This window comes from Balaenoptera physalus, assembly GCF_965194825.1.
Source record: "Balaenoptera physalus genome assembly, chromosome: 14".
In the NCBI taxonomy this organism is placed as follows: Eukaryota; Metazoa; Chordata; class Mammalia; order Artiodactyla; family Balaenopteridae; genus Balaenoptera; species Balaenoptera physalus.
The window spans coordinates 68,236,070-68,255,015 of record NC_138893.1 but is presented as its reverse complement, the minus strand read 5'-3'; the positions used below and the strand labels follow the sequence as shown (position 1 = coordinate 68,255,015).

The window sequence follows — 18,946 nt, the reverse complement described above, 5'->3', positions numbered from 1 at the left end:
CTGTTACCTTTGTCAATTTCAAATTATGTCTGCTATATTACGTATATATTTTCCCTTCTAACCCACGAAATCCAAAAACCTAATTTCTCTTAAAAAATATAGTAACTACTCCTGTCTTAACTCTTTTATTGCTCCTAATTATTTTCAGTTTTCATATTTGTTTCTGAATCAGCAATGAAATGTAATGTTTCTGGTCTGAAGAAAGTCTCTTTGAAGAATATTACATAAACACTTGTCCTCAAATTTTTGCTTTTAAGATTATACAGTTTAAAAGAGGATATAATTCTTATTTTTCTCCCCAAAACAGTTTCTTTACTAGAATTAATCATGTGCCTGATTATCGAGAATGAGGAAATACAAATCTTCCCATGCCTCTGATCTACCCTCACGACTACTATTTCTGTCAAGGATGTGTGGCTCTGCGTACAGGAGACTTGATAGTATGTGTTCCAATACCTTCAGTGTCCCCAGTTCAAGTGTTTGCCACTCCTTGGCTAGAATTCTGGAACATTATTACATTTTAAGACATCCTTCATGACAACTTTAAATCTCATATCACTTTGATCTAAATTTCCACTACTGGTTTCTTTAATGGATCAATTAAATATCCATGAAGATGAATACAAAGAAGCTACTGTCCCTTTATTATTGACCTGGCCCACTTATAATTATCAGAGTTCATTTTGATTGAAAACACAGAAGCCGTATTTTCTCAGTGTCATTACCACGATCAAGAAAACCAAGGTCATAACAGATTTTTCCTAGATTGTTATTAAGAGATTAACGTAGCTTAATCACACCCAATTTACTTTCTAGGTTAACTAAGTAATATTGAATGGTGATAAGAAACTTACAAGTACAATCTGCACATACATGATTTTGAGAATAATTTAATACGTTAACTTCGCCATACAACTATATTGTAATGCCATTTTTAAATGTAAAGAAATGGATCCTTACAAGACCAAAATAACCCACAGTCCATGAGATTGGATTTTCCTTTTTCCTTGTTTTTTTTTGTTTCAACAAATGTGCACCACGATGGTTCAACAAGTAAGGCAAATGCCGTGAATATGAAAGCTGTAGTTTGCAATATACCACATCTAGAACCCAGGGGAGGTGAATTAGACACAAGTGGTACTCATTCTAATTAAACGATCAGGAAACATCATGACAGGTTGGTCTGCAACATCAAAAGTGTCCATTTAAGTGTCTTTTTTCTTAATGATCAGAGGTCCCACGTTGTCTCCAGTTTCTTCATTGTGTTTTGTGTGAGAGCCATCACAGAGTGGGAACTAGGAAGAGAAAGAATGTGAAATGTCTAATTGCAAAATCAGTATTATACATTTTGGCAGAGTGGGGGTGATGCTTAATTCACATGACATGATAACTCTATAGATTTTTCTTGGCTACCTTTTACAGGTTTTCTTAATGAGCATATGTAAAGTGTACACACTAAGGAGGAGGAAGAAATTGACTTGTGGATAATACACAGATCATTAATTGAATTTCCATTTGTGACATTTGATTGTGGATGTGGAAAACCTTTTCCATGTTTATGTACTAGTTATATTTCCTTTCTAGTGAACTACGTCCATGGCCTATCTATTATTGGTAAGAGCCTAAGTTCATTTGTTTAAAATCAATCTGTTCATTATCCTTTTGCTGATCATCTTTGCAGCAATTTTTTACCCAACCCTTTTTATTTTGCTTATTCGTTCATATCTTTAATTTCTCTACTTTCATACAAATAAGTATTTCCCTTTTTATCATCCTTCATGGAGACTTCTTTCTCCTGGAGATGTGATAAATTTCCATTCCTTTCCAAGATTTCACATTTTAGAAAAAACAGACATTTTGGTGTCCAGTTGAAGGAAAAGGGACAAAACTAAATATTTAACACAGTGTTTCCCAGAGTGAGCTCTGCAAATTAAGAAGTCCTGCAAAATATTCTGATTTAACTTCATTCTGTGCTTAAAAAACATATACAGTTAAGTCACAACATATATTATTATTTTAAAGAGGTTCTGCTATAAAAAACACGATTTTAACCCCAAATTTCCCAAGCTGATTGGATTATGGACACTTTCACTTTGATACCCATTATCACGGTGTTCTACAGAGCACAATTTGCAAAATTCTGTTCTAAGATTCTGTTGCTTCAATATTATTAGAAGTGATTGCTTCCCAAATTGTTATACCTTTATTCATAAATTTATAAAACTTATACATATAAAAATGATTATTTATAGGTTCTACATTATCATATTCATCATCATATTCATAATGGGATAATGACTGTGTTTAAAATGGGCTTCAATATTTGGTAGGGCTGGTTTTCCTTCACATTACTCTTCTTTGTTAAACCTTTCCTATTTATTCTTTACCTAACTTTATTAAACTTTACTTATTTATTCCGCCAGATAAACTTGAGAATTTTTTGGCCACGTCCTATTTTATTCCTCTTGTGTTTTTCATCCTCAGGTCTCATGCATTTTCTAATAAGATCATTTCTGCCTTACATGTTTTATGGTTATTATAATTAGGTATATATTTTCATACCTGACTACTCTTGATATATATTATATATATAAATATATGTGTGCGTGTGTCTGTGTGTGTATATGTATCACTGTTTTTTGAAAATGTCCTTCCTACTGTTAAATGATAAAAATAAGAATGCAACGTTTTAGGTGTCTCCTCGGGATTTTACGATTATCAGTACATTATTTTGTTTTTTCCTTCTATATTATACCTTTAATTTTTTATTTCATGTCAAATAATGATAGCTAGCATCTTTGTTTTATTCTTGATGTCTGGAATGTACCTGCACTCTAGAATCTAGCTTCACTGTTTAGTATAAGGTACACTGTTGCACTAAAGGAGCCTATTTAGAAGAGTAAAGTAACAGGAGTCCTGGCCTGAAGAGTAAAACCACCCATTACTCCATTAAGGAAGTATAATTTTCAATACCTGAAACTAGACAATGATGGTATATAATCTTAAACTTTGATGAGACTTGTCTATTCTAAGATTAAAATAATATTTGGTTGATGTTAAAGAAATTCAATTTTAATTTTACTATCTGCATATAATTCTGGGAGGCGGTAAATTAGTTAAAAACTACAGAAAAACTCAAGGTATCGTCACATCTTATATTTCCAAGTATAAATTATATCTTGGGTGCCAATATAAATTCAATGTATATAAAAGTTACATTATTTCTGTCAATAAGATATGGTACAGTATATTCATATTAAAAACAAGTCCATGCAACAAAAACATGACCCCAAGCTTTCAGTGTTTTCTTGGCATGGATGAGGAAACAGGCCATAAAAAATCAAACTGAAGTGTATCCCACAGCAAAGAACAGCATTTCAAACTGACATATGTTTAATAAACAAACACAGATGATTTTACAGTGAGAATAAAAGTTTACATTGTAAAAAAACTCCATTTTTATAAATAGCACACACAAAACACGTCACTGTATGGTTTTATGCCCACAGGTTATAAAGTACATTTCTGAAAAATGAAATATTCATAAAGTAGAAAGTCTCGAATAATTTACTAAAATAGCATATTTAACTTTTTTTTTTTTCAAGATTTTTTTTTCATGTGGACCATTTTTAAAGTCTTCATTGAATTTGTTACCATATTGCTTCTGTTTTTCGGGGTGTTTTTGGTTTTTTGGCCGCAAGGCACGTGGAATCTTAGCTCGCCGACCAGGGATCGAACCCGCGACCCCTGCATTGGAAGGCTTAACCACTGGACCACCAGGAAGTCCCTAACTTTTATTTTTATTTTAATATCACATTGAAAATACTAGAAAACTAATATATTTTCTCAAATTATTTTTCTCCATATATAAAGAACAGGAGAGAAATCTATAGAGAAATATACAAAAGATAAGAAAGCCATACATCTAAAATGAGGATATAATTTTATAATAATCTGGTTCTGCCTAAAAATGGAAATTCACATGTTTCATCATGGTCTTAAAAGTAAACAAGTAAAAAATAAATATTTCTTTAGGGCTTCCCTGGTGGCGCAGTGGTTAAGAACCCACCTGCCATTACAGGGGACACGGGTTTGAGCCCGGTCTGGGAAGATCCCACGTGCCGTGGTGCAACTAACCCTGTGCACCACAACTACTGAGCCTGGGCTCTAGAGCCCGCAAGCCACAGCTACTGAGCCTGCGTGCCACAACTACTGAAGCTTGTGTGCCTAGAACCTGTGCTCCGCAACTAGAGAAGCCACCGCAAAGAGAAGCCAGTGCACCACAATGAAGAGTGGCTCCCGCTCGCCGCAACTAGAGAAAGCCCACGCGCAGCAACAAAGACCCAATGCAGCCAAAAATAAATAAATAAAATAAATGTTTTAAAAGATTAAAACAAAAAAAAATCTAAAAAATATTTCTTTAAAAAGTAGTGAGTGGGGGGAGGGATACTTTGGGATATTGGGATTGACATATACACACTACTGTATATAAAATAGATAACTAGTAAGGACCTACTAGTATAGCACAGGGAACTCTACTCAGTACTCTATAATGACCTATACAGGAAAAGAATCTAAAAAAGAGTGGGTATATGTATAACTGATTCACTTGCTATACACCTGAAACTAACACAACATTGTAAATCAACTATACTCCAATAAAAGTTAAAAAAAAAATAGTGAATAAGGAGATCCTGGCTATTTGTTAATAAACTTTCATGCTTCTTTAAAGTACATAAAGCTTTGTATGCCTTTAAAATGTAAACTCGGTATTCAAAATCATTCTGCTCAGAGGCACAGATATCTTTTAATAGTACTTCCTATAACACTTAACACTAGTCAGAATAATCTCCCAAACTTCATGTGAAGATTAGGCATTCTCATATTTATCCATTAGATATGTCTCATTTTAAGTTAATGAAAAGACTAAACATTTTTTTCAACCAAGAGCCAAAATGAGTTATCTCAAGATAGGATTAGCAATTTCTTAAGAATACATTGTATGTGTTAATGGAATATATTTATTAAAATTAATTCATGATTCTGATATACAGTATAAATGAATGAATGGTAATTACTTGGCATTAAAATTCAAATGGTAAATTACATAACAATATTTGTGTTTTTCCAGAAGGTGCCTTGTTTCATTTTTGACCTTTCTATACAGGAGAAAAAAAACATGTGGTGGATATATACTTTCAAATGTAATCTAGGAAGTATAGCAGTTTTTGTATTAAATAATAATATAATGAAAATGTGAATTTTATTAACTCATTACAAATTTTAAATGTGTTAAAAATGTCAAGCAAAGAGCTGAAATTGCAAAAAACACAAAGGGTATATTTAATTCAGCTCATGTATCAATACTTAAAAATAAAAGAATCAGAAAATTGATGAGAAAAAAGTTTAGCTCACAGATGATTCTAACATTTGTTCTAAGATGTTAACCTTTGTTTATTAACAAATCCTGGAGAAAAGTTTGTGAATTAAATTGGTTGAATTTCCTGTATGTCCAGAAAATATCTTATCATATTCGTTAACCCAATTAGAAAACTACGAATCCCAAATACCTTTAAAACTAGAGAAGAGAGGGTGTGGAGAAGAGGTGGAAATAAATGTTTAGGGGTAAAAAACACTAGAGATCCTTGCTCTCTACTTGGAAAGCTAGCAACCTTGTCAGGGTCTTCATAAAAAACACAAAACTTGTTTCTTTTTAATGGTCCCACATCTCAAGTTACGATGTTTCTGTTTTTAGGGTGATTCAAGATGGATATAAATAACTGTTCATCCTTGACTTATCTCTTCTACTTGCAAAAATTAAAAAAAAACTTTTTTGAATCTTCCTTCTCCAAACTTTGTATTTTTAATTAGAGTTTGGATTATATTTTCCAAGGAAGTTGTCTGGGGCCATTTGGCTCATTACTATAAACTGCTCTGAGAAACAAGCTTGCTTCGTTGAGAAAGAAAATAAAAGCAATGAGATCTTTGAGACTAAACAAGAGAATATGACATTTTATACCATTCTTATGTACTTACTTTAGTAAGATGTATGATAGTAGATATAGTAGGAAAATATGTAAGAAAAATTAAGATTTTACAAGACTGTCTTTTTTTTTTTTTAATTTAAATTTTATTTTTTTGGCTGCGTTGGGTCTTCGTTGTTGCGCGTGGGCTTTCTCTAGTCACGGCGAGCCCGTGCTGCCCTTCTTTGCAGTGCACAGGCTTCTCATTGCAGTGGCTTCTCTTGTTGTGGAGCACAGGCTCTAGGCACACGGGCTTCGGTAGTTGTGGCACACAGGCTCAGTAGTTGTGGCTCACGGGCTCTAGAGCGCAGACTCAGTAGTTGTGGCGCACGGGCTCAGTGGCTCCGCGGCATGTGGGATCTTCCTGGTCCAGGGCTCGAACCCGTGTCCCCTGCATTGGCAGGCGGATTCTTAACCACTGCGCCACCAGGGAAGCCCTACAAGACTGTCTTTATGTGGATTGGGCAAGCAATGTAACCAATGATCAGAATATTGTTTCTATGAAGAAATGGAGTCAGTGCAACTCACTTTTTTTTTTTTTTTGGCCCCGCTGCGCCACTTGTGGGATCTTATTTCCCCAACCAGGGATCGAACCCACGCCCCCTGCATTGGAAGCGTGGAGTCTTAACCACTGGACAGCCAGGGAAGTCCCATTTCTAACCATTAATAGGGTGGAGACTTTCCATAACTCATGCACACACACCCACACCCACACACAAACCCACCAAGAACAAACCCACCACGAATAAAAAAACCCAACTCAAATCCGGAAATTGTAAAGGAAAGAAAATGATTCTACACAGTTACATTTCATTTCAATTTCAATTTCAGTTGAGCTCCTGGCATGAACTGGCTCACCTTTCCTCTCTTTCTTGATTACCTCTTAGTCTGCCTTCTCCTGCTGTCCTTGTTCAAATCTCTCCTGCCTCCCCAATGGCCACCATACAACTCAGCAAACGACATAATCTACCCCAGGTGCGTGGGGGGTGGGAATCTAGTAAGACTATGTTGCACACTCTTCCCTCTGACATCAATGTTCCCTCACCTTGTTTCGAAAGTAAGACTATCTCTTTCTTTTTAAGGCTGAGTCTGAAATCTGTGCTCCTACTCTCCTTTCCTTCCACCCCCTCAACATACCACTGTCTCAAATAGTATCTTTCCCTGTAGTTGCTTTAATCATTTCCTTTGTATTGGTTCCTTTTCTTCTCACTTCACTTAGGGACAGCCCTTTTGTGAAATACTATGAAACAGTCCAGTTTCTGAAACAGCAGAGGGCACACCAATCGGGGGGAAGAGAGGAGGAATGAAGTGTGTTAAAAACATGTAATTTCTGCACATGACTAAGAGATCTGATTCATTAGGTCTGAGAAAACTGCTCAAAATGATAGAAACACACAACAGGTTACTCGTGACTGTACCTTAAGAATGAATTAGAGGGGGGAGGGACAAAATTAAGAGTATGGGATTATCAGATACAAACAACTACACATAAAATAGATAAACAACAGGATTTACTGTATAGCACAGAGTATTATATCCAATAGCTCGTAATAACCTATATTGGAATATAATCGGCAAAAAAAACCCTCCAAAACTGAATCACTATGCTGTACACCTGAAACTTACACAGTATTGTAAATCAATACTTCAATTAAAAAAAAGAATGAATTAAAACTGAATTAGTTTATATCACATATAACTTTTTTTTTAGATAGGAGTTTAAATTTCGTTGTATTAGAAACACAACTGGTGTATGAGGAAAAAACTACTGAACATAAACTCAATATAGCCATCTAATCAAAGGTATCAAGCCTTCTGTGGACAGGCATGTAAGTGTGTGACTTGGCACCTGCGTGACAACCTTAGGAACCTCAGGAATGTGGGAAGATTCCAAAGATGCCTGGAGAATAAGAACATACACTAACTTGAATAATATTCAAAGTGAACTTTGAATCGACTCATGTGGGAATAAAAAGTGCCCAAGATTCAGGGAAAATTCAGAACCGACAAACCAAAGATGCAAAGAGGATTAATAATGGTATAAAAGATAAGCTTAAAAAGAAAGAAGACATTGAGAAAATTGAAAATAAAATGACTGGTCTCGCAATACTTTCCTTGAAGTCTACCTAAGGGAAACTCTAAATAGTATGATGAAAGAATAATCCTGGAACGTTCTGTTGACTTATAAAGTCTAACAAACATTTAAACCACTAGCTTGGCCTGTGTCCATTTGTGATTCTTCCTGAAATACTTGAGATCTTAGTCCATAAAAGTCCACATTTGCTTTATTGACCCTTTACCCTCTGGAAACACCCAACCAAAGCAAATGCCCTTTACTTGGCTTCAAAGCAAAGCTTCAGCATTCACTCAAGCAGTCATCATATTTTTTTCTTTCCATTCACTGTCATATTTACCGAAATTTTGCCATATATTCAGACTTCTGGCATTTCTTTAGTAGTAATTCATACTGTAATCCATTTGGACACAGCTTCTATTCTAATTATTCTGTGAAAATGACACTAAAAGGTCAGTAGCCTAATTGTTTAACCCCACAGTCTTAGTATAATAGTCTGTTCACCTCCTGGTCTTTTGCACAAGCCGATGTTCACAATCAAACCTTCTTTGAAACTTTTCCCTTTTCCACTGTGAAGCCATGATATTCTTAGTTTTCTTCTAACTCTGGGGCCCATTTCATCTCCTTTTTTGGCTCTTCTCTTTACAAAATGCAGAAAATTCTCCAAGATTTCATACTTAGCCCTTGATTTTTATCTGTACCAAGGATCTGCTGCATTCCTACCCTTGACTCATCAGTTTTGCTGATCGCTATCTCCAACCCTCATGTCTCAGCTTTAGTCCCACATTTCAGACTGCCTGCTGTACATTTCCATTCAAATGTCACCTCAATGTCACTCTTTGAAATTGAACTCCTCATTGGTGTCCTGGAAAATGAGCCATTCACCCCGAATTCCTTATTTCCGTTGATGGCACCACCTCTTCTAACCCTACAATCCTATCTTAAGATACTTCAATGAGCTTTAGTCTTCCTCCCCCAATCTTTCACACAAATCAGTCATTGCATTTGGCTGATCCTTGCCTCAAAATGGTTCATGTATCTGTTCATGCTTCTCCATTCCCACGGCCAGCACTCTGGTGCAAGTATAACTTTATATCTGAAATCCCTGACAAGAAGCTCCCCCATGTTGGGAGGCACAAATTCCTCACGCTGGTACTCAAGACTCTCCTCAATTTGGACTTATTCCTGCGGGGAGGGAGGTGCAAGGACCAGACTAGATTCCTCATCCATCCCACTTTCACTCATGAGTCGTTTCCCACAGATTCTGAGAAAGAGTCCCCAATACTTGCTAGTGTATTCCAATGCCACCAACCTTTCCAGGGGCAATTTAACTCCCATGTATATATTACTATGCCTTCCCAGAAAATTCTAGCCCACAGTGCAACAAGCTCTTCCTTTTATTTAAAGCACTCGTACTGCATCTACTACACACATCTATGATACCTGCTCTTTTACTATTTACCTGTTCTCAAGCATGTATATAGTAATAGAAACTAAGTGAACTACTTAAGATCACTGACTAAAGAACTATTACAACTCCGGACTTAGAAATTCTTAATTTCTAAAGGTATTACTTTTTATATTTTGGAGAGCAACAAGAGAATGAAACCTATTATAGGTGTTAATTTTTAAAAAACAAACCAGATCTAGTCTACAGAATATTATTGAGGATTATTTTCTAGCAACTCCACTAGTACTTATAAACAATCCCACACTCCAAATGAACAGTGCTCTTCTTAAGGAACAATTTTTGTAATGGGACTATTAATTTTTGGTTCATATTCCATATGTTCATCAAGCAGTTTTCAGACACAATGACATAATCTAAGCACTCTATCACCACTGGATTATACAGTATCAATTGTATCCGGAGAAGGGGGTTAGTGGAATATGCTTTCCAGTACCTAGTATGTGACTTCTTCCTTATCTGTGATACATGATTTGTGATAATGGCTTTCCACTGTGGGAAGAGGTCCCTGACATAACATGCTTTCAGAAATAGATACATCATTTTTATTGTCTATTTTCTTAGGCCTTATAGTGTCATCTTTAGTAAAATCCATTTTATTTAAATGCTAATAGTGGCAGTACACACAGTATTTCACCATATTTCTCTAAATATACCAGAAATTCTGAAGTCATTCAATGTATGAAGCTTTTCAAGATGACCTTAGGAGAGCATTTTACCATCTTCAGATAACCAGCTGTCATCACTATCTAAAAGCTGCAGGTATCACAGAGATAATTCCAGACGGAACTTGATAAAATGCAATTCTCACAAAAGAAAATAAAGATACAAAAAAATCCTGTGTTAGATAAGATATTTAAATATAGGAGCTGCAGCTTAAAAAAAGCTTAGGATACAGGGTCAATACATATGTACCAGGTAAGAAATTTTCAGGGGTAATTTTCCAAAAGTTTCTCTTGATATTTCTAAAACTTGTGCTAGAATCTAGGAGCTTGAAATCTCAAGGGAAAATAAATGACCTCTTCTGTTTCTCTTTGTATTTAGGCTGCATACTCCTTTTCCTGGGATAGTGAATGCTAACACCCACTTGGGGAGGAAATTCTAAGCGTAAATAAAGGGATTTTTCTCTCTTCTTTGGCCAAGAATGTGGTTATATTTGCCTAACTCGATGAGGGTACGATGCAATTTCACTGCATGGTGGTTATACATTTTAGTAAATATATTCCTGAAGAGTACACAGAAAACAGAGAAAAACAGAATCCATTAAAAAAAAGGAAGCAAAGGAGAAGGGATATCTTGATATTTGATGGTACCAGTGTGACAGAATAGTTTAAACGAAATGTTGCATTAAAGACGGCACTGGCATAAAGGACTTGCTTCTCTTACCTTCTTGGACCTCCAACAACGGCAGTACACAGCTTTATCTCCCAAATCCTCCATGTCAAAAGCGTGTACTACCTTGGGGTTGTCTTTCTGGATGTGAGGGTTTACCATAGATTTGTTGCGATGATCTTTGACATAAAATCTTTTGTAAGCTAGATAACCAACTGCAGCTGTCCCAGCAGCAATGGTAACCGCTGCAATCCATTCAACTAGAGCAGGAAAGGAAAACAGGAATGATTATCAAAACCAAAATCTATACTAATAATCTAACACGAACGTTCAGGAAATCCAGTTTTTGAGTACTAAGCATCCCAACAGTCAAAGGTGTTTAACATTAAAAAAATGATTAGAACACACTGGTGAAGTAGTCCCTTGTTAAAACCTTCCCCAGCCCTTACAGAGGCAATTGTGTATTCTCTATTCAGTATTGTTAGCTAAGTTAAGATAATCTTAAGAGGGAAACTTAAAAATTATTTTATAATTGGAGAAGAAACAAAGTTTAGTAATCTTTTTAAAGTGTTCATAAATAGATTTAAAATAACCTGTGAGCCTGCAGATACCTATTGCTTTAAAAAAAAAAAGATACATATAAAAATTCAGATTACTAATAAGGCCATAAAAATTCAGATTACAAACAAGACCCTCCTCATCCCTCTAAAGATCAGGAGGTGATTATGTTAACAAAATGACTCATCAGAGTTCTTTTTTTTTTTTCTTTTTGGCCACACCTGAAGCATGCAGGATCTTAGTTCCCTGAGGAGGGATTGAACCTGTGGCCCCTGCGGTGGAAGAGTGGGGTCTTAACCGCTGGACCGCCAGGGAAGTCCCCGAGTTCATTTCAATAGTAGGTCCTTTAGTCATTTAAAAATGCATAACCACAAACAGAATTGGTATCCAAAGAAAAAGAAAGGACAAATAAAACAAAACCAATCCTTAATATTAAACATTCAGAGGAATATATCCAGCAGCATTCTGGGCTTCAAGTCATTCAAAAGCTTTGTTTCTGTTTTTTTAATTTCAACGTGTCTCATTAAAATAAAACTCAGAAGGTACTAATTTTATAGAAAACATAATATAATTAGTTAGATTCTCCTTTAATAAATTCTAAATTTCCATTATCCACCAGTGGATGATCTGAATTCCCTATAAACTTCATTTTAAATTTAATGACATTTTTCTGCGCAATTATTTGTTTGACTAATAGGCCATCTATTTATTCTGTTCACGTAGCTTTTCAAGGATCCCTTAGAAATCCAAGCACTTAACAACTACCCCAGTTCCAGAGAATTTTGGAGAGGAGAGAGTTCTGCATAGTCTGGTTAGCCTCAGCCTCAGAGGAGAGCTGTCTATTCCCAGCATGGAGTGGACTGCAGGAAGAAGTTGAACAGGGGTCAGGATAAACACACTGGACTGCGTCCCAGCATTTCCTAAGTCAGATCTTCACAGTGTTTGAAATAAGTTCCCAGACTATCAAATAAAGCCCTAGAGAGATAAGTACAAAAAACACATTCCAAGACCAAATAAAAACATATAATGAATAATTAACTGTATGGCTTACTTGCACTACTGAGTCAAATTTCTTATTGTACTAATGTGATTAATCACTGAACCTAATGGTTCCTTACATAAAATTGGAGTTCATTCTTACAAAACTCTAAGGGAAAGGAACAATCACTCTCACACTTAGTTCCTTTTATCTTGGTCTTCTCTTCTAGCTTATTTAATAATTTAGTTTTCATCAAGTGTTCCTAATTAGCATGTTCCTTAGATTCTATTTTCAACCACAGTTATTTTTCTCTATGAAAAAATTTAGTTTGTTTTCCTGCCCACACAACAGTTCTATTCCTCCCTGCTATAATCCCCTAAAATAAACATTAACTTTATGCCCTTCCCAGACGCTGTGTGACTGAGAAAAGTTAATAAGTCATTTGATAGCTTCAAACCTTTGGCTTCATTGAAAGATACTTTAAACTACACACCTTGTGTAGATTTGCCCTGAATTTTTAAATTTATTATTTTTAAAAATTTGTTTTATTATGAATGTCATCATTTTTTCTCATTGGTAAAGGATACTTTCTTTTTTTTTTTTTTTTTGGCTGCACTGCACAGCTTGTGGGATCTTATTCTCCCAACTAGGGATTGAACAGGAGCCCACGGCAGTGAAAGCTCCAGTCCTGGAGCTGGAGCCCTAACCACTGGACCGCCAGGGAATTCCCTGCCTTGAATTTTAGTGCTGCTTCATGGTATCATTCTGTGGCAACTCCAAGCAGGGCTTAAACTTTACTGATTTCTAGCTTGATTCATGATCTTCCTTTCTGATGCATTTTTTACCATGGAAGTCCCTTGAGAAAATGTCAGGAGTTATAGCAATCTACTTCTTAGCTAATGGAAAGCCACTCTGAATAGTTAATGTACCTATCACAAAATGGGCTAAAATACTGCTTTGCCCATATATATTCAATTATGTTTGCTGAATGTTAAATCCTTAGTATAAACTTAAAAGAGTGAAATATCCCAAAAGACTGAAATAATACAATTCCCTAAATGCTGTTGATCTTAGTTAATACCTTACTTTTGAGGTGAAGTTTCAAGTAATCTCTATCAAATTTGTTTTAATGATGCCTACATATTACATAAAGGTCTGAGGTCCAAAGAACAACTACAATTGGTTAGGATTAATTGGTCTCATGATATAAAAAAAGAATCCTATAGGAATTTCTACCTGAAACTTATGATAGGCCAGAAGAATCTTTCTCAGCCATCAAAACATCCTTCTATTCTCTTTTCTCATTATTACCAACTGAATCCATATGGTGACTTTTTAAAAACCTTTACTTCCCTTGGATTTTTTTGATGGTGGAAGAAATGACAGAATAACTGACACAGAGGGAACTAACTCTAGATACTACCCAAGAGTGGCTGCCCTGTGGGGAATCAAAACATGCACTCTGTGACCCTACCCCCTAAGGAGGGTCACTGATGAACCTTTATAAATGTCATAGCACCATATGTGTGTTAGGAAATGGCTTTGCATTTGCTCCAATGAGTTTTTTAGACTCACAGAGCCAGATAAGGTCTTAAGAAAACAATTTCCATCCCTCCCCCCTTCCCAGATTCTAATTCTCTAACATCATTAGAGACAAATGTAAAAGTTCCCAGAATAAGAAAAATGTTGCTGTTTTATCATTTCATTACTGTAGCCTGAATCAGTCTTTTCTGGCAAAAAGCTATGGATGCCACTGGCAACTCTAGGGAAAAGAAAGAAAAGGAAACTATATGGAGATAGACAAGAGTGATGATGGATTCAAAAGTCAACAATTACAATAGAGAAAGAATTGAAAACCCAAGACAGTAAACAAATAAACAATAAAACCCAAGTAACATTTAGTTCTTGATAGTGTACATGCCTATTAAGTACAGACACCACCTCAGGTTGAACAAGGGACTATATCAAGATCCAATTTCTAAAGATATTTCAGTTGGCACCTTTCAGACATTCTTTCAAAACTGGTGTCCAGAAATATCCTAAGCCTTATTTTTGCCTCTTCTACTTTATCCTTACTTCCCTTTTCTGTACACCTCTCTCAAGGTATAGTGTTCCTATAGTTAGATAAAACCCTTACCTTGCTTAACAATGCTCTCTATCTATACAAATACCATGAATACACCAATATAAAGAAAATACAAAAAATACATTTCTAAATAATCCCTCCCTTTCTTACTCTTCCCCTGGCAATCTTTGTATAATCTTTGGTTTTCTCTCTTAGGATTATTCAGAGATAGAGAAAACATCAACTTGTTCCCAAATCCCACACCCATATTTATAACTCATTTCTTTACTGTGGGAAATCATTTTGCTTTAACCTAAGACAGAAATCTCACCCTGCTTCTTTTCCTTTAGCCCCTTTGGTAGCTCCAAAATGTCCTCTCCTACCCAATGTCAACTGCCATAGAATCAGAATGTTCCTTCCACCTCAGGAGCGGGGGAGGGGAGCTGTGTTTAAATCTTTGCCTCCCTTAGGTCCCCCTCAGATTGGTAGGCTGTGCCTGGTAACATTTTTCTCTCAAGGCCTGGTGTACAGGCAGTGTTCAATGTTAGTTAAGTAAAAAGAAATAATAGATTCCTAATTTGAATTTGCAACTCCATCTGTCCATCCTACTATCACATTGCTCTTACACCAAATGACTTCTCTTTGGCCTCATCTTAACCTACTGTATCAAACTGTGGAATTTCAATACTTCCTGAGATTAAAAATAAAACTTCATTATGGAACCCTTCAGACATATACAGAAAATACTGTAATGACCTCCCATTTACCCTCACCCAGCTCCGACAAGTATCAACTCACTGCCAATCTTGTTTCATCTACAGCCCCCAAATCCCCTATTATTTATTGTTCATAACCCATAGGAGCTAACTCCTGTATTCACAGTATGATCTGCACATTCCTTCTCAGATTAAAAGCAAACCCTTGAATAGTTACTTTAAATGACTCAATAAATTTATTGAACCCAAACAGTATTTTTATATGTTGAAGTTAAATGGATTGGAAAATTATGAGTTAGTTTCAACAAAAGAGACAACGATATAACAGTCAGAGAATAAGAACTTATGAAATTTAGTTTTGGTTACAAGCATTGTAGTGCTCAGGGTTTGGGAAGTACAATAAAGCACAGGCAGATAGACTAATGCCTATTTTGTAACTGGACGGTAAAGCAAAATATGAAGAAAAAAGTGACTTGAGGGGACAGCAGGAAGAAGCAAGGCCTTTAAAAATATCTGGTTTAGTTGGCTTTTTTTTTTTTTTAATGAGGGTGAATTATGAGTGACTTTGGGCTGAAGAGAAGAAAATCCCTGTGAGTGAGAGGCCAGAAGAATTAAGAGCCATTGGTATCATTACTGAGGCAAGAGCTTAAGGAAGCAGGAGAAAATGGCATCTGGATGGTATAGAGAGAACGGCCTCAGATAATCTCTTCCTTGCAAATAGAAGGGAAGGGATTAAGAATGAGAGCAGAGTCAATGAGTCTTGGAGATATTAAGGAGCAAGAAGTTTAGTAAACTTCCTAGAGGTCATCTATTGGGTATGAGGAGGAGTCACTAGAGAATGGGGACTCTGTAGCAGTGAAAGGCACTTAATGTTTCTTACAGTTTCTGAAACTGTAATAAATATTTGGTATCACATAAAAAATAAGTTTGGTATAAGTATGTCAATTATACCTCAATAAGGAAAAAAGAAGTTTGGTAATATCGACCAAATGGGCATCAAAAGCCATCTCACTGACTGGGCTCTTCGGATTACCATTCCAATCACTCATCCTCACTGCCTTTCCCAGATTCATGTCCTGACCTGATCTCCATTCATTTTATTTCTAACCCACCCATTATTTTTTTCCTGAATATAAACAAGAATTCTGCATGCACATACACACCCTTTTATTTATTTAACATATACTTATATAGTGCTTACCACTGCCAAATACCATTCTAAGCCCTTTATAATTATATAGTATATACACAAATTATAAAAAAGTATATATAATTCACTTACTTAACTGAGAAAAGACATGGTCATCTTCCCCCAAATCAAAAGATCTAAATTGATTTTCAATCTATAGGAATGAACAGGTTTGGTTTAAACACTGAGAGTAGAACAATTTGAGATCTAAACATTACAAAACAGATACTCTGTCCCTACCTTGCCACACCACTATATTTGAGGAAGAAAGCACGGGTAGAAGTGATTTACAAAGGCTTTGGGGTCCCTCCCCATAGTCCTCACAGCAGTCCTTACGCTTTTAGGTGAAATAAAAAGCAGTTACTTCTTGGGCTTCCCTGGTGGCGCAGTGGTTAAGAATCCGCCTGACAATGCAGGGGACACGGGTTTGAGCCCTGGTCTGGGAAGATCCCACATGCTGCGGAGAAACTAAGCCCGTGCGCCACAACTACCGAGCCTGCGATCTAGAGCCCGCGAGCCACAACTACTGAGCCCGCGTGCTACAATTACTGAAGCCCGCGCACCAAGAGCCCGTGCTCTGCAACAAAAGAAGCCACCGCAATGAGAAGCCCACGCACCGCAACGAAGAATAGCCCCTGCTCGCTGCAACTAGAAGAAAGCCCGCGTGCAGCAACGAAGACCCAACACAGTCAAAAAAAAAAAAAAAAAAGTAGTTCTCATAACAAAGTTGAGTACCTAAAGTTTAAGCTAATAACCCAATTGACGAAGCAATTTCCTATCCCTTAGAAAATGGCAAAATAATGGGAAAGTCACTTTTGGATTCCCATATAGTTAGATCAAAAAAATAACAAACTTGTCTTGATTACAAGAAAGATTAGCTTACAGTCTTAAGAAGTCTTAGGGTTCACCTATTTCACATTTCAATAGTATGCTACCTAAATGGAGTTTAGTGCCCAATTATACAAAATGACTCCACATTAAAAAAAACCACTTTGGAATCTTTTGTCCCAAATCACACAAGTGCAAACTGTCTTCCTATAAGATTATCAGTGGCTCAAGTCACATGAATATCTTATTTTACACAATTGTCCAATCCCTGGGAAAATTTTTTCTTTTTACAGTAAAAATCACTCCCTATTTTAAATGTACGAAGGTGCCTCTATTTAAAGGAGCCTAAAGATGAGTATCCTTTGAAATACGTTTTGCAAATAATCACCTCCTATATACCGCATTAGTAACTTAAAAATGTCATGGGTTATCACCCTCACTCTGACAGATAACTTTGGCAACAAGTGGAATTCTCCAATTTATAGAATCTATTACAAAATTAGGGCCAAGTTAGTAGGGACCTTTTACAGAACCTGGCACTCCAGATACTCAATATTTACTAAATGAATCAAGCAGACTATTTTAAATTAATTTCTGGACAATCTACCTTTACCTAACTACTGTTACAGGTAACCAAACCTTGAGGGTGGTATTTTATACCTGGGCAAAGATCACATGTATCTCGTAGCGGTACAAACTATTATATTAACAATTATCCTACCACCAAGAATTGTTATAAAGTGAAGCTCTAGAAAGTCTCTTAATTTTAATCGGACCTTCTGTGAAGTAACATTTCCAAACGCTAGGTACTAGCACAAGGGAAGCAAGGCTGAGAAAGGTGAAGGCTCAATGAGCTCAGTTTTCAATCCTCTCTCCTGGACTACTGCCACCGAGGTCCAGATGCCAGAGGCATTAAAAACAAAAAACAACAACAACAAAAAACCCTGGGAAAACTGAAGACCTCGGATTGGGTGCCTTCCCTTTAAAAAATGTGCAAAACTAAGCTGTGATTAGTCATGCATCACTTGCGGGTTGCAGGAAATCTACGTTCTCACTCCACGGTAATTTAAACGTTGAGAAGGGGGAAGAGGGGTTTTGTTTTTTGTTTTCACCTTTCCTTTTTTTCCAGGCCCTGTGACACAACAGAAAGGAGTCTCAGGGGAGAACAAGAAAAGCTAGCAGCGCCGCGGGACAGTTAGGGGACTACCCAGACCTGGGTAGATGCCTGCATGGCCCCCACGCCACTTTTGCCCCGGGATCATACCCTGACCTGACCCCCGTGCCCCGTGTGGCCCGGGGAGCCCGCAGGTCCGCGGAGCGCTTGCCCTTCTCCATCTCAAGGTTACAAGACTGGCGGGAACGCAGGGCAGCCGTAACAGCCCTAAGAGGTGCTGACGAAGCTGCAACCGGTGCGCAGGCCGCCAGCCTCACCCGCTCCCATGCCCCACTTCACCTCGTACGCTGGAAGTCATACTCATGGCGCCGTCGCTTGCAAGGATGTGCACAAGACACTGAGCACAGACCGGCTCGAGCGGACAGCGGGAGTCAAGGTGCGACAGGCGTCTGTCCTAAGGGCGAACTGCAGGCTGCGACCGCGCAGGCGCCGCGATAGGCCATAAGCACGTGTGTATTAAGCAGCCGGGCTGATGCTGAGCATGCGCGAAGCTGCGTTCCGGGCCTTTAGGAAGTCCTAAGTCCGTATTTTGACAGCCGT

At 37.0% G+C, this 18,946-nt stretch overlaps 1 protein-coding gene across 1 annotated transcript; it reads right to left on the bottom strand.

Annotated features, from left to right (window-relative positions):
* Positions 1 to 870: 870 nt before the first annotated feature.
* CISD1 (CDGSH iron sulfur domain 1) lies at positions 871 to 18,872 on the bottom strand. The gene is made up of 3 exons (XM_082423973.1): positions 18,686 to 18,872; positions 10,952 to 11,157; positions 871 to 1,295 (listed from the first exon to the last, which is right to left on the bottom strand). The coding sequence occupies exons 1-3, from the start codon at positions 18,708 to 18,710 to the stop codon at positions 1,206 to 1,208; spliced, it is 321 nt and encodes a 106-aa protein (XP_082280099.1). The 5' UTR covers positions 18,711 to 18,872; the 3' UTR covers positions 871 to 1,205.
* Positions 18,873 to 18,946: the final 74 nt, after the last annotated feature.

What these genes read in the sequence shown, in the direction of transcription:
- CISD1 (XM_082423973.1), bottom strand. Translation starts at nt 18,710, where the DNA reads ATGAGTATGACTTCCAGCGTACGAG. An exon ending in TATGACTTCCAGCGTACGAG is followed by an intron (nt 11,158 to 18,685) that starts GTGAAGTGGGGC and finishes TTCCTGCTCTAG; the next exon opens with TTGAATGGATTGCAGCGGTT. An exon ending in GTTGTTGGAGGTCCAAGAAG is followed by an intron (nt 1,296 to 10,951) that starts GTAAGAGAAGCA and finishes TTCTCTTCCTAG; the next exon opens with TTCCCACTCTGTGATGGCTC.